Source organism: Lytechinus variegatus, chromosome 7 (genome assembly GCF_018143015.1).
Source record: "Lytechinus variegatus isolate NC3 chromosome 7, Lvar_3.0, whole genome shotgun sequence".
Lineage (NCBI taxonomy): Eukaryota > Metazoa > Echinodermata > Echinoidea > Temnopleuroida > Toxopneustidae > Lytechinus > Lytechinus variegatus.
In genome coordinates this window covers 28,448,429-28,472,246 of record NC_054746.1, presented here as the reverse complement: position 1 = coordinate 28,472,246, position 23,818 = coordinate 28,448,429, and the positions used below count along the sequence as shown (strand labels likewise).

At 37.6% G+C, this 23,818-nt stretch overlaps 1 protein-coding gene across 1 annotated transcript in view; it reads left to right on the top strand.

The window, feature by feature from the left end:
- The window catches only part of LOC121418904 (microtubule-associated protein futsch-like), a 31,231-nt gene extending 10,238 nt beyond the window's left edge, over window positions 1-20,993 (top strand). The window contains exons 2-10 of the mRNA XM_041613097.1: window positions 8,733-10,907; window positions 14,510-14,599; window positions 14,854-15,273; window positions 16,538-16,777; window positions 17,376-17,521; window positions 18,007-18,174; window positions 18,879-19,014; window positions 19,433-19,616; window positions 20,391-20,993. Of these exons, the coding sequence (XP_041469031.1) occupies window positions 8,733-10,907; window positions 14,510-14,599; window positions 14,854-15,273; window positions 16,538-16,777; window positions 17,376-17,521; window positions 18,007-18,174; window positions 18,879-19,014; window positions 19,433-19,616; window positions 20,391-20,658 (3,827 nt within the window). The 3' untranslated portion in view covers window positions 20,659-20,993. The remainder of the gene's footprint in view (window positions 1-8,732; window positions 10,908-14,509; window positions 14,600-14,853; window positions 15,274-16,537; window positions 16,778-17,375; window positions 17,522-18,006; window positions 18,175-18,878; window positions 19,015-19,432; window positions 19,617-20,390) is intronic.
- Window positions 20,994-23,818: the final 2,825 nt, after the last annotated feature.

Genomic DNA, 23,818 nt, shown 5'->3' with positions numbered 1-23,818 from the left:
CAAAATGATATGCATATTCCCATTTTACCAAATATTGGGTCAACTTTTTTAGAGTGAATGATTTCAATTACAATTTCCCCCTATGTTTGTTCCCATGACCTTTACCCTAGTGAGGGGGTATTTGGAAATCTACATTGATTTGCTACTCGAATATTTAATCAAAGTCAAGATTAACTATAGAATTAAAACAAAATGAGGAAAGCGTTCTATATGAATCACACGGCCAGGAACTTCATGCTAATTCTTCTGGAAAATTGAAATTGATTTGATACTGCAGCCCTGATATAAAAAGGTCTTTGCCTTTCTTGTATACTAGCCAAAATCACACCATGTAGCAAATCTAAATTTAGATCACGAAACAAGCTTTGCACCTCAAACTGAGCTCCTTGATGAAATTGAAAATGGCGTGAGGTATGTAGGCCGTGTGAGCAATGTATTTAGAGACAGCGGGTATAGATATGTATCTTCGATAAAACTGATAAAGAGAATGATGTTTATATTTTAAAAAGAAATCTAAGGTGAAGTCAAGTTTATTTTTAATGTCGAAACGAAACGAAGGAAAATAAAGGATGAAAGTTTGGCAAAAGGGCCTCAGCGAATAACAAGTGATGGTATTTTCCCATAAAACTTATCACGCCTTTATTATGTTTACGGATTTTATGAATAACGGAATGAGTATATTTTTTTCAGAGGAGCACGAATGCAATATTCGTAATTATTTCATTTCTATTTTCAAAGATTTTTAATACACGACATTCTTCATGCTATATAAAAGAACATATCGCACAATGAAGATCCTTGAAATTAATTTCTATAACATTTCTTTGGTGGATTTTTGTGTAACTATCATTATTTTTTTTTCATTTTATCTACCATTATCAAACAAAACGGATGTCATGGTGAACCCCCTGTTAAAAGTATTTCAGTTTCGGGATTATTACCAATGATAATCTTTTACAAAATATATCGCAACTCAGCCTAGGGGGGGGGGTAATTTTAGACTTTAGACAAAAATAACTGCTGACATTCTCTACTAGACTATAAGATCGGCAACATCAATATTATATGAATTTTATTTGTAATATTTGTACATGCATGCTTAAAGAAATCGATATATAATTTATCATATTTTTCTGTCTGATAAAAAATGCAGTGCGTATAAATATAATACGAAAGGGTAAAACACATATTTAACTCTTTGTCCGCCACGTACACTATCGCCCCTGTGCCAAATTAATTTTGGGGTGCCGTATGCATTGTGTGCGAACTGTGACTTGAGTCGTCGTTGGCAGTCCGCTGTATGTGCCGCTAGTCGTCCGTGGCGGGCAAAGAGTTAACAAAAACAAGAGACGCATCCCTTTCAAAAAGTAAATAAATAAATTGACCGGACCGGATCGCAAAATGTGCTCTGCAATTAAGAATGCCTCTCTTGATTTTATCAAAATATTATTCATGATATCCCAAATTATAATAAATGATATTCAATCTAAATTAATCTATTAATTACAAGGGTATATCCGGTACAGGCCTAAACACTCTGTTCATGCATCCTCTGAATTATTTTTTCATATCAGCAGTAAAATTATCCGCGATTGTAAACATTATGAAATAAAGATGTTCACATAACATCAGCTTGCATGCACATGAAATACAAATGGAAATGATCATCCGTTCTAAGTATATGTTATTATAAGAGTCATATAATATCAAAATTACAAATATCTCGAGTATTTCCGATCAGATTACAATCTTTCGATTTCCGACTCGGTAAGATACGAGCACGGAGGAAATCAAAACAACAGACTATCAAAGTTTCCCAAATTATTTTGTGTATACAAGACCAGGTACTGGAATAAGAATTATTTTTAGTTAACTAAAAATAACCCCATCGTCTGTGATATGCCCTATATCTCGTGTCTTGTCGAGGACACGGACAGACGGTCATGATTAAGAAGGCAGCTCGGTTAAAATGGCGGGCTAAATAAGGAGAAGGTGCGCTATCCCTTGGGAGGGATGTTTTTGCGGGGATTACATGGAGTACTTACTTCTGGACGAAAGCGTGCGGAATGCAAGACGTTGGGTTCTAGAACGTTATTGCATCTAACTCCCTATCTCTTACTACTGGGTGTTTATATGTGTCATGCATGAAGTGGTGTGCGTGTATTTCTTGCTTCCCCCATTGTCTCTCTCTCATCCTTCTCTCATATATACATGTATCTTTAGGTTTTACTCTCTATCCTATAGGACCTAAGTTTTAATAATTATCTCTGTATATAAGCCTTTCCTTATAAAAAAAATCGCACCGCCCCCTAAATATGGCCCATCAAAATAATCATGCAAACATACACCAGAACAAAAGAAATCACCAAAATGCATTTAGATAATAATTACAAATTAAAAAAATACACTTTATTCTTATGAAGAGTGATAATTTTTGCCTTTAATGCATGATTATTGTTGTATGACTCGGAGAATAGAATTGATTTTTTCACAGACTGAAGTCAGGTTTACATGTTATAGGAACACCCCTATACTGCCTTATTTTGCTTCACAGTGTTAAAAAGTAATGTCATGTTAGGGGGGGGGGGGGCTTATAGGGGGAACTTGTTATATGATTTCGATAAGGTAACAATACTAAAGCAGTACATTTCCACAATCCTTTTGATGAAAATAATTCTATAACCTGTAATTCAGGTATGTCAAATTATTTACAAAATTATATTTTTATCAAATGATAACTTGATTAAAGTTGTCTTTTTTATCGAAGTCGAAAAAAAATCAACAATCCTGTTTTAACTTGGGCTCTAAAAGCATTTTTCCATCGATTTTCTTAAGAAATCTTATGTTATTCCTTTGTAATTTCCTGTATCACAATAAAAAAAATGAAAAAAGTGGGATAGATATACTTAAAAAAACCCCGCTTATTGTACATTGAATTAGGGCGTTTAAAATGATGCCAACTTTGTTGTTCTTGTATTCAATTTTTTGACGTTCAACAGAAATGTCGGCTGTGATTTGAAAGAAAAAGCCATTTATAATGACATATTGCTGAACAATCTATTCAATATTAGACTTCAAAATCGATTGTTCAAATCGTTGATGCAGTCACATTTTTTTATATACAGGAGTGTTTCCTTCAAAACTCCTTTTTGTCATATTGTTGTCTCTATAACTGATCACTGAATTTATAACCCTTGATGATTTGTCTTTGAAGGATTTCAAATAAATTGCTGAATAGCTTTCAACGATGTGAACATGAAAGCTGTAAAGTGGTGTGTTTGACATGAACTTATAGAATCTGTGCATATAAATCCTCTGTTCATGTAGGTTGAATGATCGGGGTAAACACGAACATTCCCCAAGGCACCCCTTGCCATGCCCTTGCCCGACACCGATATTAATTTAGCAGCAGACAGAAAATAATCAGTCGCGTGTGCTGTGTATACGGTATACCAAGACACGGTGGTATAGAGTTGTTTCCTTAAATGCAATATCTGACTGTATGGAGGGGGGTGGGAGGATAGAAAGGGAACATGATTGTCATGAGAGACAAAGAAAGCGGGAGGATGGGAGGGGGTAGATGAGGGAGGGAGAAAGGGGGTGGGGAGGTAGAAATGAGAAGTGGAAGGGGGAGCAGGGTCCGGCTAAACCAAAATCGTGAGGTCTATGATCTTGAATAAAAACAATCAAGATCAAGAACCATTCTGATACAGAGTGGATGGGTCATTATCAATATTTCAATCTAATTTTTAATAACCCTTTACTATTCTTCCATCATGTCCAGCTACACTCTAAATTATAGGGATTTGTAAAAAATAAACCCATTACAACTGAATAGTGACCAGTCGATTTAGGATTAAAACTTTGAGGATTAATCTTCAATCCTTAAAGATTTTAGGACTGAAAATTAATCCTTAAAGATTTAAATGTTAATCAATTTGGATTTAGATTCAATCTTTGAGAATTTCATTTAAATCTTTAAGGATTAATTCTAAATCCTAATATCGACTGGTCACTATTCACAGCCGTAATGGGTTTATTTTAAATTTTATAGTGTACATACAGCTACCATTCTCCCTTGCATGCCTCCGCCAAGCATCGGTCTCTCATTATTATTATTTTTTATATTGATCAATGCCCTGAGGATATGTAATCCAATATCTTCACATATTTTCTTTTTGTACAATGACTGTGCTTATTCATGTTCAAAGAGACGAGTCACATTCTCTTGTCTATGTTGTGGATCAACCGGGAAGAGCGTTCGAATTTAGGACAAATCTGAAATAAGATGACCAAAGGCATTGGCCAGGAAAATTATTAAATTATAAAAGAGGATGTGACGCAAATTAGAAAAGGGAAAGTACCCGAACAGTTCTTTTCGTTCGCCATACCAGGGTGTAATTACTAGTTTTGTTGTCTGGCCCGTTCTCCTAAGATTTGTAAACTAATATACAAGACACGTACATAAATAAACGAAGAGTTAGAAGCGGTATGCAGTATAACTTTCCTAACAACATCACTTGGCGTAACTAGGAGGGGAGGGGGCACCTACCCCGGCGTCACTTTCAGGGGGCGCAAGTAAAGAAAATGGAGATAAAACATGAAGAGAAAAGGCAAAGGAATAAAGGCGCAGAAGAGGAATACAACTGAAGGTAATTAATACCCCGTCCTATGTTTTACCATATAGTATTGCAGTTTCCAACAACTTAAGAAAATGAATCTTGCATGTCTTTACTCAGGGATGAATATTCGTGCCAGCTTTTGATCAGTGATACACTTATTCTCTTCAAGAATTCGTCCAACAAACAGTCCTTAAAATATTACTTTTACAAAGGCAAATATCATAACTTTTCATCTACAGATTTGCATTTTGATACATTACTCTTCATTAATTCTTTTCATTAATTTTTTTTCATGGGCGGAAATCCCAGGGGGGTTAGGGACCCAAAATAGTATATATAGGGACGCAATATGAAATATCCCCCTTTTATTTTTTTGTCTTTTATGATGGAAAGAAATACATCATTCAAAATCTAAATAAAACAAGTATTTTGGACGAGATGACCTTACTTTTTGGGTGGTAACCCCCCCCTTTTTTTTTTGCTTGTCAAATTTTCCAGCCCGTGGTCCCCCTATCTTTGGTTTCCATCATGCGCTGATTTGATAAGAATAGATGTTGATATATTTTTTTATATAAACAATTCTTAAAATGTCATTTTTGGGGCGAGGATATATATATATATATTCATTGAATGCGGTGCGATTTTAGCACTTTCCCCGTTTGTCCTAGATACGCCACTGATCAACACAATGCAGAAATCCAGATGTATGGTCATAACAGAATGCAGAATGATGTCCCTTCGTAAAAGAAATCCTATTATTTCAGAGGTACCAACAGTGATGTAAAATTCACTAAATAAAGTCAAAATAGCTAGATTTATTGAAACAAAATTTGATGAAAAAAAATCAACTAACAGCAACTACTTAATAAAAAAATACCTTTTGGGAATTTTCATAGTGACCATCAGCCCCCAACATCCCATCTAATTCGCTCCGTGGGCACGGAGTATCCGAATTCACAAAATATGAACTTGAATAAAAGGGTATCTTTAAATTATGATAGAAGTGAGTTCGGAAAAAAAGGGGAGAATAGACAGAAAAAATATAGAGATTATATAAACAAAGAAAGAATGAAAGGGTGATAGAGGAGTGGGGTTGTGATGTTTCTCTTCATAGTGTTGGTCTGAGCACTAATCATAAGAATACCAGCCGTCCAACAGAAAAGGTCGTAGATCTATAATTGGTCGAGTCATGTACTACGGCTGGTCAAATCCCTTGGGTCAATGGCAGGTCAAAGTTGTTGATTAATACTGCTTTGGAATCTTTACTTAGAAAATAACATTACCCTTAATAGCATTTCTGCCAATTTTAAGAACAGGGACGAATATAGGGTGTTCTTTTCAGATGCTGAAAATAAAAAATGATGAGTTTAAATGCTGTTATTCCACCTTTGTACGAATAAGCCAGGATAATTTTTTTGTGGCGAAAGGAACGTAATTTCTCATAAACACAATTATATTTTTTTCAAAAAAATTACTCGAGCACCTGCGACTTCCACTCATCTTGAAATGTCATCATAATAATCAAGTGTAACTACATACAGCGCGTAAGTATGAATTTGACATGTCCTTCGTAACGTTAATAACTTGCTTATAATTCACCTCAAAGCTTGATGAACCCAACCATTCATCGAGGTTAATATGAAGAGAAAATAGGTAGTGATATTAATTAGCAATCTGTAATTAGATATACCACACTATTCATCACCTTTGATTAAGATACAATGGTGCACGGCCGCCCCCTTCTCTTCCCCGTAGTGCTACGCCTAATATCCATCGAAGTATAACATGTACGCCTTGCTACCAGTATCTGTAGATTATCTTGTATTTTCTGAGAAAGAGGTGAAAGAAGGACAGAAAGAGAAGGGGAGGGAGGAGAGAGTGACAGAGAGGGGGAGAGGTACAAGGGTCAAATAAAGGGAGAAGGGGAAATCATTGAGAATGATGAGGGGGGTATTGTTTATACGAGGTCCATGCGAGGACTTTTTATGACGTCTATCAAGCCTGCAATGCCGTCAATAGCTGCTTCTATGGTATGACAGGAATGCCGGTTCGCCCGCCATCCTAGGGTGTGTTCATATCTTGGTATGATAGCGTGTCAACTTAACCCATATAAACCGGTACCGGTACGTCCAAGTGTGAACATAACACCAGCTGTTGCCTTACTAGTTTGGCACTTTCACTTTCGGCCTAACCATTTGTTCACTATATATACTTTCGCAGTCCCAACAACATTTTGAGATAATAATCTTGGGCTTGGGATGCTCGAGGAATTTAGCTCTCGGGGGGGGGGGGGGGCAATAGATGTCATTATTGTAATTATGTATAGAGTCATTGTTCGATGAAATAACTATGATCACTGTATATTGCGCATTCTTTTTCTCATCTGCAAATGCAAGATGTCAGTGCAGAATTCACCAATCCATTTTAAAAGGGCACTGCTCCTCGGCAAGAGATCATTGCTATGATTATATCACGTTGAAAACGAGTAACGAAATTTCCTGTTAGGAATACTTAACCAAAGCTTTTTGGAGCTGCAAGAGGAATTATCTCATCAAGTATACGTTAAGACTATCACCAATGTCATACTCGGGTATCTTTTCTTCTCGACTACTACCATCACTATATACTACCCCTACTACTACTACTACCACCATCACCACCACCACCACCACCACTACTAACACTCCTGTTATTGATGCTGTTATGCTAATGACGATAGTATTATTACTGAGAGATAGAAAGACAAAATCGAAATATTGTCATGATCATGGCGGAAAAAGTTGAACAGCGATATTTTAAATATCAATATAAAATATCACATTCATTTAAGAAGATATAGCCTATCAATACCTATGGTTAATAAAAAAAAGATATTAAAGTTGTATGAGTGGACATTATTGGTGTGTTTCAACAACTGTACATATTCTAGCATAGCTACTACTACTACTACCACTACTTCTATTCAATAAATGGCAAGGACTTTGCAGTTAAAGATTATAAAGGAGAGTCAATTAAAGGTTAATACCATTGACGACCGTATTGGAATGGGGTCGATTGTTAAACCTCACAGCAGGATTTCATGATGTGACCAACAAAGAAAATAAAATAAAAACCTTTTGGTGACCGAATGGCTTGTCAAAAGACTTTATAATCAAACCATATTAGATTAAACGACGCGTCTTAATCTAATTCTAATAAAAAAATTTATGCTATCCTCATACAAGACATAGATCAATAGTTATGTACCATTGCATGACGCATCCTCAACATGAGATGATGATAACGTGGGTAAATGCGATGGTAATCTATGGAGAGAGTGGTTTGTTCATTGGACTCAAACTCAGGTGGGTTTATGGTTCGAATCTTAGTTCGGTTTAAAAAGGCAATCCTCCACATTTTCCCGGCTATTTGCTTACGTGTGGAAAAATTATTGAATAGACAATTCCTATGTATATACACACACACACACACACACACATCAATTGTGTTTGAATTAATCAACTAATGAAATAGATTCATTGAAATGAATAAATCAAAATAATACACCCATACACACAGGCACTCTCACAACCCTGATGCCAAATACATTACAGAGGAGATAAAGAGGAAATACCGAATGAAATACTCGTCAGGATGTTAATTTAGAAAGCAATCCATCATGAAAAATGTTTACGTCACTTGGCATGTCACTCCATCTCAGATCTATCTCAGACAGCAAGCAATGCATCTCATAGGTACAAAACGAGGGCGCTAGTGGCGATATTAATCTTTCCCCTGTCATGAAATTTTGTTTTGTTTAATATAATTGTCATCGAAGTCGAACAGAGATCCCTGATCCCAGATGTGGAGCTAAACGATGTATTCACCTTCTCGGCATATTGTTGGCATAGTACCAAGTTGGGTCCTATTAAAGCCCCCCCTTATATCTTTAATTAAGAGTGAGATATTTATAACCTGAGTACAATTTAATGTCGTTTCTATTTTTGGTCGGCCACTTGACTTTGACATCTCAATCGCTTTCAAAATGTATGCCTCGGTCAGGGTGTTTAACCTTGTTTTTATTTCTTTCTTTCTTTCTCTCTCTCTCTTTCTGTCTTCTTTCTAATCCAGTTATCGTCAAACCTGTCCTCTCTGGCGGAGAAACGGAAACGGAAGGTCCTTCCGCACCTCAGAAGACACCCTCTCGAGATTCATCCACAGAGAAGAAACACTTACCCAGCTCAAGGAGTCTGAGTAGTCCATTGCCATCGATCACGGTAATGGCCCCAGCGACCATTCATGAGGAAAGTGAAGCAACAGAATCTACAATCAAAATACCAACCTCTGAAAATCCTGGAATAGTGGTGCCTAAGCTATCATTTACGACAGAGTTAACTCCGACACCTCTGGCAGATGTTGATGTGAGAATCCTCGAAAGCAGGGATCCTGGTCGTAACAAAGACGGTGAAAAAGAGCAGTCACCATCACTTCCAAAGAAACGCATCGCATTGCCAATCATCTGCATTGAGAGTGAATCGGACAAAAGTGACAGCGACACTCCGGCTAACACAAGCGGAGAGAGTTCTCCTCCTGTAAACAGATCAAACGATCTCTTCGTTAAGTTCTCAGTGAGGCCAGCTTTTGAAAGGCCACCACCGAGTAGGAGAGTTTCAGCTGATTCAGCCAGTTCAGGGCCAGTGCGTCCATCGGGGGTGATACGTAAAGACAGCCTCGGTATACCATCGGTTGTGAAAGGGGAGATTGCTTACCCTGGCGTCCAACGGAAAATGCCGACACGAAGGCAGTCTGAACCATTGACAATTACTGTACAGCCACCTGCTATTTGTGAGACAAAACAAGAAAAGGACCAAACAATCTCACAGGAGGTTATTAGACCAATTCCACAAAGGGCTGATAGTCTTGGAGTTCCCCAAGTCTTCACGGGTGAAGTATCTTTTCCAATGAAACAACCTCAGACTGGACCGCCAGGCAATATGCCACCTGCAACTGTCAACCCAAAGAAACCACCAGGTGCCAGGAGGAAAGAAAGCCTCGAGGTACCAACCATTGCAACTGATGAAGCGTCCTTTCCCCCAATGACAAAGACTGTAATGGGACCACCTCTGGAAAGACCAATCAAGCGCCATCGGCCACTTAGTTTGAATATTCCATCGCTTTCGGCCACATCTCCAGGAGAATGCTCAGAAGACAGACCTCCGTTTTCTGCTCCAGCTGCCAAGAGAAAACATACATCTATCCTGAAACGTGGAAACAGTCATGAAAAACCCGGTCCCAAAAAATCTGTTACATTCTCGCCGACAGTATCTCCACAGGAGATCCAACCTGAATTTAATTTCGATCGCGAATCTGATGGAGCTATTTACACTGTTCCAAAGCGACCCAAAATGTTCCGCCATTACAGCATTGACTCATCCGATATGTCTTTAAGACAAGAGAGATATCGTGCCGCTGGTAGACAAACCGCTCAATGTAGAGAAGCTGGTATACTCTTTTCAGATGATCAACCAAATATCTCTGGTGTGAACAGGACTAGTAGTGATTTCAGCCTTTCTGATTTTGACATGAACATGTCTCATTCAGTAACAGAAGGAAGTAAGGATGTTGACATGGAAACACATACATCGGACATGGAAGAAAGTGATGATGTTTTTGAGGATTCCAAAGCGCTCGAAATCAGCAATGCAAAGGCTCGATTCCTCGCCGCTGGTGGCGCTCGCGCTGTTATGTCCGTTTTATGCACACAAGACTCAAGCGATTCCAATGGTCAGGGGTCAAAGTATTCCAGTGTTGACCTCCTTGAAGCAGAGGCCAAGACCGACTCATCACCGTCAGATGAATCGCCTCAATCAACTTCAGACACAACGTCAACGACAGATACCCTTTTCAAGGAACCAGAGACCACTACGATCAAGATTGTTCCTGAAACCGAATCGACAAGAACAATCACTACACTCTCCTCACCTGATAAAGACAAATCTGATATTGGTCCTAAGCGTTTCATATCAAGCGAGGACCTTGACATCCGTGCTTCACTTCTCTTCGTGGAGACCGTTCGGAGTTCTGTGGAATCTGATCTTTCGGAAGGGCGACAAAGTCATTCATCTGAAGAAAGTGAGAATTCTGCGAGCGAAGACGTCGTACGCCTTCCCGCAGCCGACTCCAATAGTGCCAAGAGTCGGTTCTTCCAGTCTTGTCAAGAGACCAACGTCACGCCAAGGCACCATCGTCACCATGGAGAAGATACCTGGAACACTCCGACAATACCAGAATTACCTGAACCATTGGGTGAGTACCATAATCCATACTCATATCTTATACATTTGTTAAGTATAAAACTTTTACGATCCTCAACAATACAGACCTTTTGAAAACTATCACTTGTATCAGGCCTGTTCTTGATTTAGCAAGGCAATAAACATGATAAAGTGATTACTAATTTCCATTTTGCTTTATGCAAGGTGTGAAATGATGAAAAATGAGGATATCCAGCAATGATAGTTTGATTAAACGCGTCTTGTCCTAAAAAAAGTGGGGTTTGTTAAAAATGCCGAGTAAGCTGATGCTGGTTTCTGGTGATGATCACGTTGATGATGTATTGGTTATCATAAAAGTGACAAAGATAATAATAATCATAATTATCATAATAATGGTAGTCATCATAATAATGGTAGTGATGGTGATTGGAATGATTCAAGAGGTATATGCAATCTCTTTTTTATACTAAAATAAATCTAGAAATGAATAATCAGAAGTTAGACAAAACAAAATTCATGAGAATATATCCGAAAATTGAAAGAATATTCCAAAATGTTATACATTTTTAAGGTATAATTTCTATCATAAAATAAAGAATTTTAAAACAACGATTTCCTAGAATACAAAATGATAACCAACGAAGCAATTTTGACTAATAATATTTATTTGACGTTGTGAAAAAAATAGAATAGAATTAAGATAATGATGATTTGACACATACAAAATAATAATTTCTCATTCATCCAGTGATGACAAACTTACAGCAGTGTTTAATCTCTCTCATAATATTGTATTGTTTTGCACAAGGGTTTAAGTAAATAACGAAAGAACAAAGCGCCAGGTTCGCTGTTAAACAAGTCAAAGGTTATCACTATCATAATAACGAGACAGGCCTACCTAATAGTGAACCTATTTATTAATATCTATTACACTGGAGTTGATTCGTTGTAATTGCAGTGTACGTTAGATGCGACGGTAGGCGGGTGGCGTTTTTTCTTCTCTCTGCGCGAGGGAATTAAAGATAACGAGTGAAACAGATGACTTCCACCGGTTCCGGATTTAGATTCCAGTAGCATCCAGAATAGCATCTTATTTATTCCAGATGTTTATATTTAGCTGTCAAGGGCAGCACGATATACGAGTTGAATCCGGGGTTGTTCATCTTTGGACAACGGGGAAACCATGACGACAAGAATGCATGCAATGTGACAGAAGGATGTAGGGGGTAGGGGATGGGATGCCCTAGATTATACGTCATGTATACCAACACTCACTCCAACCTCCCGAGCCCTTATCCCATGGGTTGATGGAAGGGGTGGCCAATGCTGGTGTAATTATCATACGATAACTTAGATTAAGCGCAGCTCAATATTAAATACATAGCATAAATGCCTGTACCGATTTTATTATGATAATTACAATATTTGGATTATTATCATTATCATTGTTATAATTAATTTCATTACTTAAGTTATTATTGTTATAATTAATTGTACTATTATCATTATTTTTTATCATTATTATTATCACTACTACTATACTACTGCTATATATTATCGCCACGATCATCATGATCATCAAAATCATTAGTTTATTATTGTTATTATAAGGGAGCAAAATGCTTTATATGTAACGGAAAGATTTTCTAATCTCTAATCTAAATTTAGCTTTCGTAGTTGCGATGTAATTAATCTTTAATATTAATTCATTTGACACTCTATGTCTCTGAATGTTTTACAGGAGATAAGGGTCCACTCTAATGCTTTGATCATTCGTAATAGGTCCATGATTATACAGGCTCATGCATAACTTTTTCACAGGTCATTCAGTTACAAAATGACAAGTTCAAACAAATGTCGCGACCCTTTTCTTGACATAATCCTACTCCCCTGGTCCGCCGTTCTCCCTTGCTCATCAAGAGAACTATGCATGGAATTAAGCAAATGCACCCGGGTTTTTCTCTCAGCACGTTTTACGGCTTTACAGTCCAAGCGAGAGTGAAAGTTCTGATGAGGGAAAAAGCCGAGGGAATTCCTCTCGTCATCAAAACGACTGCATTTATCACGTGTTGCAGAGCTTTGCTCCTCGTAGTACATTCGTACTAGCAACATGAATAGTAATTTTAGAACGAGGGTATTCAGATTAAGTCAAGTCTGACACACGAATCAAACATTGTTATGATCATGATTTTTAGTATTATGGTGATGGCGATGATGATAATGATAAGTATAGAAGTAGTATAGGCCTATAGAAGATTAAGAAAAAAAGTAGTAGTAGTAGTAGGATAGTAGAGTAATAGTAGTAGAAGTAGAAGTAGTAGTAGTAGTAGTAGTAGTATAGTAGTAGTAGTAGTATAGTAGTAGTAGTAGTAGTAGTAGTAGTAGTAGTATAGTAGTAGTAGTATTAGTAGTAGTAGTAGTAGTAGTAGTAGTAGTAGTAGTAGTAGTATTTTAGTAGTAGTAGTAGTAGTAGTAGTATTAGTAGTAGTAGTCGTCGTAGTATTGTAAAGTAGTAGTAGTAGATCATGACCCCAAAACATTTTTCCTTATGTTATGGGATCATTGATATTAGATTGGATGGATCGAAATGGGCTATCCGAAATATTTCATGAGTTAGGAAATATTGCACGAATCAAGACTGAGTACAAATTAAAAGATTTACATTCACTAGTTCTACATCTACTGAAGATTCGTAACTAGAGGCTTACTACGAAATATCGAGTAATCGCGTCGGATAAGGAAATCGCGTGACCTCACTTTTTCGTGAAAATTTAAATCAATGTCCGAAAGTTCAGTTTTATTGGATTGTGGTACTTGTTAAACAGATGGTTTTGCTTAAACACTTTTTAAACAAGTTGTTGAACAAGTATGTTAAGGGTATCAGCGGGTTGTTTGGACCTGAACTTTCCGAAATTAAAGGGAGGGGGGATGAAACCTCCTTGGGATGGTTTGCAGTAAGCAATATCTAGATAATAATTTTTCAAAAAAATTATAAAAATAAACACTATTAATAAATTCTTGCGAAATCTCTTCAACTCTGTGATTTTGCAAAGAGGTTCATGGTGAGATTATCTCGAATACACAATGAACAAAATATAAATTGCATTGTTAAAGAAATGATTGGTTGACTGTTCAAGATGAATATATAATGGTGAGAACAATCCAAAATAATGCGATATAATGTACATGCACACTCATAAGTTACATCAGATTTGGATGATACGACTTAGACTAAAAATCAAAAATATAAAATAAATCGTGTCAACATCCGATCAATATTGGACATCATCTTTTTAAATATTGGCTAAGATTTTCACTTATTTAGCCATGCTATCCATTTAGGTATCATCATTTTGTACATTAAGATTGATCCTTTAAAGCTATCATAATATACAGATATATGTTTTATTTTCAAGAAACAAAATCATGTATCTTGATTTTTATCCAATGACGTTGAGATCGAAACCGCCATTACGAGAACCAAATAGTCAAAAATAGATTGACATCGTTATCAATTATTGGCTCAGATTTTAACGTTATGTAATTCTGTTCAACTCTTAACCAACCATGCATTTCAATATAAATAGACAAGATAATTTCATCAAGACATACAATGTTTTCTTTTCTTTCTAGAACTTGATTCGCAGGATGAAGAATCAACTTCAGCTGCTCGTGATGCTGATATCGACGACTCAACATCGACATCGAGTTCACCATCGTATAGTAAGTGCAGCATAATGACATCTCCATTTCACTTTAATTATCTTTATTTCTTTCGTCACTTTCGTCTCCCTTTTTGTCTCGTTTCTTCCTGATTTTTTTTATCTTCTATAATTATATATTTTTAAGAGATACAAGGCGACATTAAACGTAACATGAAGTGCGAAAATTTAGGAGGTGAGACAGTTATTGACTTCTATCTAGCGGATGTTCAATTCTCAAAACTTTATATCCCAATAATTTCCATCTCCTTACAGGCAGTAGTTGGTATGGTTTTCTGGAGCTTGACCCTTCGCGACCATCTCTCGCCAACCTTGATGTGGAGATCATCGAAAGTACCGACAACGACCTTTCAGCTCCTCTTCGAGCGGATGACGACACGGGTGACGAGGTCGAGGATGACTGCGGGAGACGAGAAAATCAGGATAGTGTCACGTTAACTGGGGTAGAGGATGGTGGGAGGTCTAGAAGAGGAGAGGGGGAAGAAGGGATAGCAGTGGTAAGAAGGACGGAGGATAAAGATGATGAGGTGAAGGACGCGTGCCCAGAGAGGGCTCCTATTGCCTCGATGGGGGTTCCTCTTACCGAAGCAGGGGCACCAGCAGAGGAACCCAGGAGTGTCGGGTCCAGTAAGGACGATGCCTTGCGTCATCAATGGCCACTAGCCGTTTCACCAGGTATGTCAGTGACGTCACTGCTTTCCAGGAAAGTCGTGACATGATACATAGACGGGTAGCAATCGAATATATTGAACTTTGGAATGCGAATTCACAACAATGTGCGTCCCGATATACTAAAGGTCAGACCTTATGGGTATTGATGGCGGAGTTAATAAATTGTATTTTTATTTCAGTGTAGAAGGATGGTGATTGGTTTGTAATGGGGGGGGGGGGGCTGACTATGAGAGATGGGTTATAGAAAGATAATGAAATTTATGAACGAAATGAGCGAAAATTTAGCTTAGAATACCTAGACGACTCCGGTTCCAAAATTACACTCTAAAATACGGTAGAATTTCAAAACATACCCCTCCCAGAGATGACTGGAGGGGCATTGTATTGTTGGTGCAAAATGCTGTGCCCCTCCTATGTTTTGTCTCCTCAGGGTCACGGTCCGCCACTGTAACTGCCCCTTTTGTCGCGCAGCCCTCTATGCCGGTAAACTTCCCACTTCACGGCGCCACAGTCCACGTCACCGCAGCTAGGGTCAAATAGTTTCCGTACAAATATATTTATAGCACGATATATATACATAATGCTTCTTGATAAAGGTCATTATTTCCGTCAAGTAATCTTGAAACCTGAATAGATAACGAAAGAAGTGGGTGGGTGTTATGGTCACACTCTTGGATATCTTTTTTCCGAACCATTGAAATAGAAATATGTCACCTTTGGAACTTTCGTACAAAAGACGGTTGTTACGAGATGAGAAATGTATGCGATGTGGTTTAGTGGATGGATCATGAATCACAAGGTATGGGTTCAAACTCTTTGTCCCACCGATGTCTCCGCCTCTGAGACATAAGAGGGTAATTATGCTGCATATACTGTAGAGCGCTTAGAGACTTCTGACAAAGTAAGTGTTAAGCGCTATATAAGCAAGTATAATTATTATAATTATTATAAGACATTTCCATTCGAGACACAATCGCTGCCTCGAGATATATCTCAGGGTATACACTACAAAGCTTTCTTCTTTTACCTTATATTCAAACTATATTAGCCAGGGGCTGTTCGTATACTTTTACTTAAAAAAAAAGTGTTTGGTGATTTTGTTTGTCATTTTATATGTGCCAACTTTGAAAAAAAAAACACTTTGAGTCATAATGGAATGGTGAACATTCGCCCCTTCTTAACTTCGGATTTTTTTCTTGATGCAGAGGTTTGTGAATTATTATTGTATTGAATCTAATGCAGTTATTTGTGGTTAAATTATGCCTAGCTTCGTCTCCTGGTCAATCTCGACATCGTCGTCACTTCAATACCCCAATCATCATCGATAACGGAACATCGATGGTCAGAGCGGGACTCGCTGATGGCGTGGCGCCCTCTGTCACCATCCCGACAGTGGTTGGCCGACTGAAGAAGGACCTTGAAAGCTTTCGACATCGTAAAGATCTTTACGTGGGTAATGAACTCACCAAAAAGTATGGACTGGTCTGTGTAAACAACCCCATGAAAGGTAGGGCCATTATAGTCGTACGTAGGATGATATCTAAGATTGCATATATGCAGCTTCAAAATTGTGATCCAATGGAAATTATAGTTGTCTTTTATTTGAATTCCATTCTGCCATCAATACGTAACCAAACCATCTTTGTGTTTTCAATTGGAATTACTGTTACAAACCATTTTGGAAACCTATGAAGTAAAAATGCGAAAGCTATTTCGAAACTTTTATTAATTTACCGTAGGCGTTGTTTTGTGCACCTTGTATGGTAACATGAATTTAACCTGTCATAGGATTTGATTTATACATTGACACTTATATTAACTTTGATGTATCACGCAATTCGGCAGAGGACTTGATGAAATATCAAGCAGACCAACGTAAACCTCATATTTTCTATACTTAAGAAATGTTGATAACATGATGTTGTTATGTATATAATAAGATATTAGTTTTCTATTCATTAACTATGCATTCAATAGCTGGTGGACATGGTTAAAAAAAATCATTACACACATTATTTCATAAAATTTTCTTGTGTTTTTTTCGTAACCTACATTCCACAAGGATTAATCATTTTGAATAACCTTTTATTTTGTGTCCCAAATAGGAGGGTTAATCGATAACTGGTCCGAGTTGGAATATATCTGGGACCACGTGATCAAGAAGGAGCTAAATGTCACGTGGGAAGATCATCCAATTCTGCTGACAGAGGTGGCATCGGCACCAAAACGACAGAGGGAAAGGGTTCTTGAGGTATACATCAAAGACTTAGCAGAAAAAGAAAGAAAATAATAATAGGCCTAACGAGTTGGCGGTAATAGTCAAATATGATTGGTCGCCATTAATATCCAACAAACAACAAAAAACTTTGTTTATTCGCTCTGAATACCTTAAATGTCACCTTGATAACCATTGAATAATCTACCAAATAATTATTTTGAAGGTTAATTCGTAGCATAATATAACTAATAGTTCATTGTGTTATAGAGACCAACGTTGGTAGACTTCATAAAGATGATAAAATTTGCAATAAACATTTATTATAGATATATTGGTACGTTGAAAAGAAGTAGGTCAATATTGATGTTAATGATGGTTCAAGATAAATCTTAATTCTTAACTACTATCATTGATTAACACTGCATAACAATGACTCATAAACTCCGTAAGAGTCAGAAATCATTTAATTTCCTCATTCGCCATTTCTAAATCTTACTTGTATGGTTTCATACCACCAGGTATTATTTGAGACGTACAAGACTCCAGCTTGCTTTGTGGCTAACCAAGGTGCTTTAGCCTTACATGCCAATGGTGAAACCTCTGGACTGGTCTTGAGCAGTGGAAGTGGGGTAACAGAGATTGTACCGGTATACCAGGGGTGTACCATGTCTCATGCAGTTACCACGGTAAGCATGGGTTTTACCATGGTGAGGGGTGATCTCTGGGGGTTTATGACTATTACAACTTTACGATATAGAACGGGAAGTTATGACGGCGACGAATCGAGCATGCACGCCAAAGCATAAACGCAGTGTTAAATATGAAATTTTCCATCTTCCCAACCAACATACACTTGGTTCCATCATAATATTTTGTCTGAATAATATCTTAAAAACCTTTGAGAAATTAACATTCATGTATGTGCATAGTGGATTTTCATTTTTATTATCCATAGTTCTTCGAGTGACAGTTCAATCCTTGAGACAAGTCTGGTAAAGTTCATATGTTCCAGCGATGAGAACAGCTCACTGTTTTGCAAAGTTTGTAACTACATTGTATAACTGGCCTATTTTTAGACTCCCATGTTAATATATTTTACATCTAAATCTGAAACAGCAGTAATGGCACGTCTTGCTGTACTTTTATCCGACGCATATTTCTCGAGTTCAGTCAGAACAGCTGACAATACAACATGTCGATGATATTCCAAATAGTTCGTCACTGACTGATACTTTTTAATGTCTTCATCATGATGCCGAGAAAGCATTTGATTATATTTCATTATTCTTAAGGTCGTCACATTCGTGAACAATAATCCTGAAAAAATCTTGTTTTTAATCATCGAGAATTTGGTAGAATTGGATTTACCCCCTTCATCTCATACATTCAGATGCCAGCAGCGGGCCGAGGGGTCACTAGAAGGCTTCAGCGAATCTTGATGGATGAAAGAGCTTTCTCTGTTTCTACGCCGTTTGACCACCGCATCCTACAAGAAATGAAAGAAAACATGGCGTATGTCTGCAAAGGTAAGAATGCTTCTTGAATCAAGGCGTATCCATCGTCGGACTGTAGATCTCCTGGAAATGAATTTAGACTTTACCGTTGACAATACATTAACATGGTCTTTTCATTTTCCACAGAGGTGTTAAATTGGACTTCTTCTAGGATTGAACATTTTACTCAGTGTAATGAGCGCCATGGCACCTGACGGACTTAAGGGGCAAATTTTAAGCGTTGCAAAGATTCTCTCTTTAGCTTAGCACGCACTGGCCATGGAAGTGTACTATGATTAGACGTAATATGAACATCAACACCACCTCGAATTATTTTACAGTTTGACATTAATAGACATTTATCTACGGACATTGAATATCTAAATTTGTGAATGTAAATTTATACCTGATAAACCTTTTTATCTTTCCGCTGTTTCTTGAATCTTTTCAGATTATGAGAGTGAGATGTCACAATCAGATTTGACTACACCGATCAAGTACTCTTTACCTGACGGTTCATCAGTCATGCTCCGGAAGCGAGATCTCTTCCATTGTTCGGAAACCATTTTCAGACCAGACATAGTTGGACTACCTCAGAAGGGACTGGTTCAAGTCCTCAGTGACTGCCTTGAAAAGTAAGCCATTTTTGGCGTTGAAGTAGCAGTGTATTTGACGGCACTTCCATTATTACACCTATTTATATTGGAGACAATGTGATACGGTAGAAATCTTTATAAGAGGAATGAGAATTTCGTATCGAATAAAAATATTTCATGATTTTTTTATAACATTGTCATTCTGAGTAAAAAAAAGTTGATTCGTCGGAATAACAATGATCCGACTTTGGTTATTGCTTTGGTTTATGCTGATCCGTCTCCTCGCTCGATAAGGCAATGTCGAGACAATTTTGAACTTACTCGGCAAAGTCAATCTGGCGGAGGACAGAAACAAATATCTGATTCTGACAAGTACGAAAAAGGGTTATCAAAGTTTCCGAGACGGCTGCCAAGAGTGCCCTCTCGTTATACTCTAAGGCAAGGGCCATTGTATCTGTCACTGGTGCGTATAGCAACCAGAGCAATGTCGATCAAGTCACACTAATGCCTCTCTTGGCAGATGATTATGTCCAAAATGTTTCAGATGACAACTAGAGCGTCATAGATCACAACTCTCAAAATGATTGAAGTTGTCAATGAAAGCTACTTAATAAAAAAAAACCCAGAATAATAAATATAACCAAATTACCTTGGCGAGCTTGACCAACCAAGCCAAACTCAATTTGCTTATAACTTTGATAGATTTGAAAGATCGGCAGGAAAGGGAGAGGAGCATTAAGTTTATTCATTATTTCTTTGATTGACATTATTATGAGATTCTTATCTTACATTAATCCCCTATTTGTCGATCAGGTGCAACCCAGAGTTCCTTGCTGGTCTGGATCCTACAATCCTGTTAGCAGGCGGTAATACCAAACTCCGTGGATTCACCGAACGACTCCAACACGAACTAGACAAAGGTGACTTCAACCGGACCGCCATTGCCCCCGACAACCGCGACATCACCACCTGGATCGGTGGTGCCATCTTGGCCTCGCACTCGAGCTTCGCTGACAGGCTGATCACAAGTGAAGACTTCGAAGAGGTCGGGACCAGTTTAGTCCACAAACAGACTATCTGAAGTCGAGGACTCTGTCTAAGGTGTCGAGTGTAGACAATTAAATGGAAGATAAAGTGACCGTGATGGTCGTAGCATCAGCTGACGCCATCATCAGTCTAGTATCCAGGAAGGGGATAGGCTATAGCCTTGCTTGTACAGGCGGGTAGATACGTTCGGGAACGACAATCTCCCTTCCTGAAGTTCCTGTCGTTCGTTAAGGCAGGTAGCTTGAACCCCTTGTGCCGTTTTTCTTGACTAAACGTATATCTATATCCAACTTGGTAAAAGAAAACAATTCGCTTGAAATATAGCAAACATCTACTGAACAGTGGCGTAGCTACGGGGGGGGGGGGGGCCTGGGGGGCACGTGCCCCCCCCCCCAGGTGCCCCCCAGAAAAAATTGGCAGAGCAAAAAAAAAAGAAAAGAAAAAAGGGAGAAAGAAGAAAGAAAAAGGAAAAGAAGAAGAAAGACAGAAGAAAAAAGAAGAGGAAAATAAGAGGAGGAAGACGAGTGAATGACATAATGTGAGGGGAAGACTTGCAATTAAAAAAAATCTTTTCATGTTAGTATATAAAATTTTTGCTGGCGCTTCGCGCCATAATTGCCTGTTCGATGGGATTCATATCCTGCTGATGTGGAGCAAGTTTTGAAGTCAATATGCAAAATATATTTTAGCTCGGACATCGAGCTTTCATTATTTTTTTTTTCATTTGCAAATTTAAGTGCTCTGTAAAATGTCCGTTTTATATGGTCTACATATCAGCATTTTAAGCTCACGCTGCGTGGTCACATTGTTTGATTTGCCAAGTTCATATTGTCTACGTGTATTCCATAATGTTCCATTAAACAAATGTATTCAGAATGCCCAGATTCTAAATCTAAAACATGCGCGATAGGGCCTGCATGTTCTTTATTTAAAATGTACTTAATCCAGTTTTACAACAGAATATCAATAATTGTCTGCTCACGCTTCACGATCGCATTATTAATGATACCCAATTGACTATATCCTATTTATGACTTACAAAATATGAATAGAGTGTCCCACTTTTAGGTCTAAGATCTCAATTTTCTTCCTCTCGCGCTTCGCGCTCGCATCAATTGTTTAGTTACATACCTATCCCATTAATTAATACAAAAAGTGCTTAGAATGACCATTTTTTTTAGGTCGGAATTTCAAAAAATTTGCTCGCGCTTCGCGCTCGCATTATTGAAATATATACCGTCTTCGTGGGTAACTGTAAGCAGTCCTTAACAGGTCCCTTTTCGATAATGCTTGAACAGTTGATAAAAATTTATGTTCGCGCTTGGGGGCACATACGAATCTTGTTCAGGATCACACATAACATTGCCCAGAAAATTAAATTTTCAGGAAAAAATACATTAAAGTAAAAAAAAAAAAAATCGCTCGCGCTTCGCGCTCGCATTTTTTATAAGGCATATGAGATTATTTTATGTTTATGTTGTTTTATAAGAATAAAACTAAGAAGTGACTGATATAGGTGAAGATAATTTCGGGCCCCGTCCCCTATTGGCGAAAGTCGGATCCGCCCTTGTGGACACATACACACACACCGGAAAAATGGCCGGTGCCCCCCCTGAAAAAGCAAGGACCCCCCAGTGCCCCCCGGGAAAAAATCCTAGCTACGCCACTGCTACTGAAAGATAACAAATCAAATTGTCTTGGAAAAATCTACGATCATGATTTGGCCAGAATGAAAATCCTAAACATGAATATGAATTGGTCAGATAAATAAAAGTAGTTCTTTTCTATCTCGGTTTTCTATACCTATACTCTGCATGTACCTCAACAGTAAAACTCTGGAAAATCCATTACCCTTTTCTAAATCAAATATCTCCCCAAACCACGAGCAGTGAGAACAGAAATGTATCGACCAAAAATAAGTCCCACCTGACATTAAACAGGAATTGAATGAAAATGAGAGATTCAGGAAAATGTCAGTTAAAGAAGCATAGGCGCCACGGAAATGATGGTACGTCCCCAATGATGATAGTGATCAAAATTAATGATTTAAAAACGGAGGGAAAGGGGGGAAAAATCTTAATTGAGAATAAAACCATGGCATCTAAAATAATGTTGTCTTGCTCCCCTGTCCCCGCCCCCATATAAAAATCCTCCGTTGCCACCCCTACTTGATTTGAATATGAAAAAGTCTTTATTACCATTAATCTGGAATGTTGAAATTTCATTCAATTAGCAAACGTCTATATAAGGTTGGTGGATAGCTGAAGACCAAATAATGTGAGAATAAAAGATACCCCCTTTCTCTAAAAATTAGGGAGATTGGGCTCCACGTCGCACAACGGATCCACGGACATAGTAAATATATTATCAAATGTCCTTCATGACAAAGAGCATCCAAGTAGTCTTTGTCGAAAATAGGTGAATCAAACCGACAGCAGTTTCGCCCTGGACTCGGGACAAACGAAATATTTGCAATTTTCGTCAGCTCCGAAGCCTAGAACAAAAATGTTGGTCCGGTTCACCAAGGTCGACGAAGACTTCTCATATTTTCATTGCTAATTGACGGGAATATCTAATACTGTGTTATTGAGCCTGTTGTGGGTCACAGCGCCAAAACTCCCTACCTTTGGAAGAAGTAACAGAATGCATCTTGAATCGTCAGTGACTCATTAATAACACGGAACGGTCACAATTGAACACGGCAGTCTCATTTAGGAAATCTGATAGTATCAGATCTTTCAGACTTTATGATGACGATACTTTATCAATTGTTAGATGTAAGTGACAAAAATGATATACTTTTGAATTATTACTATGATAAAGAAGTCTATACGTACCCATTGTTATCATGAGTATATTTCATTTGTTATTTTGTATTTGGGATTTTATTCATGTAGTTCTTGAAAATTATTTTATTGTATCTTTCATATTAACCAAGATTTGTACAAATGCTTTATTTTCTTTATGCTTTCTTTAATAATTGTTTAAATTGCTCTTTCAAAACAATATTTCACATAACTTATTTCTTTGATATTTTGTGTTTTGTGTTATTCATTTACTAATCAAACTAATATGAAAGTGGTATACTTTTTGAAATTTGAAGCATTATTCTTAAACAAAAAAGTGAAAATATAAATTTATATTCATGCACCACGCACAATTTTATTGTATATATTCATTCACTTCTCTTTATT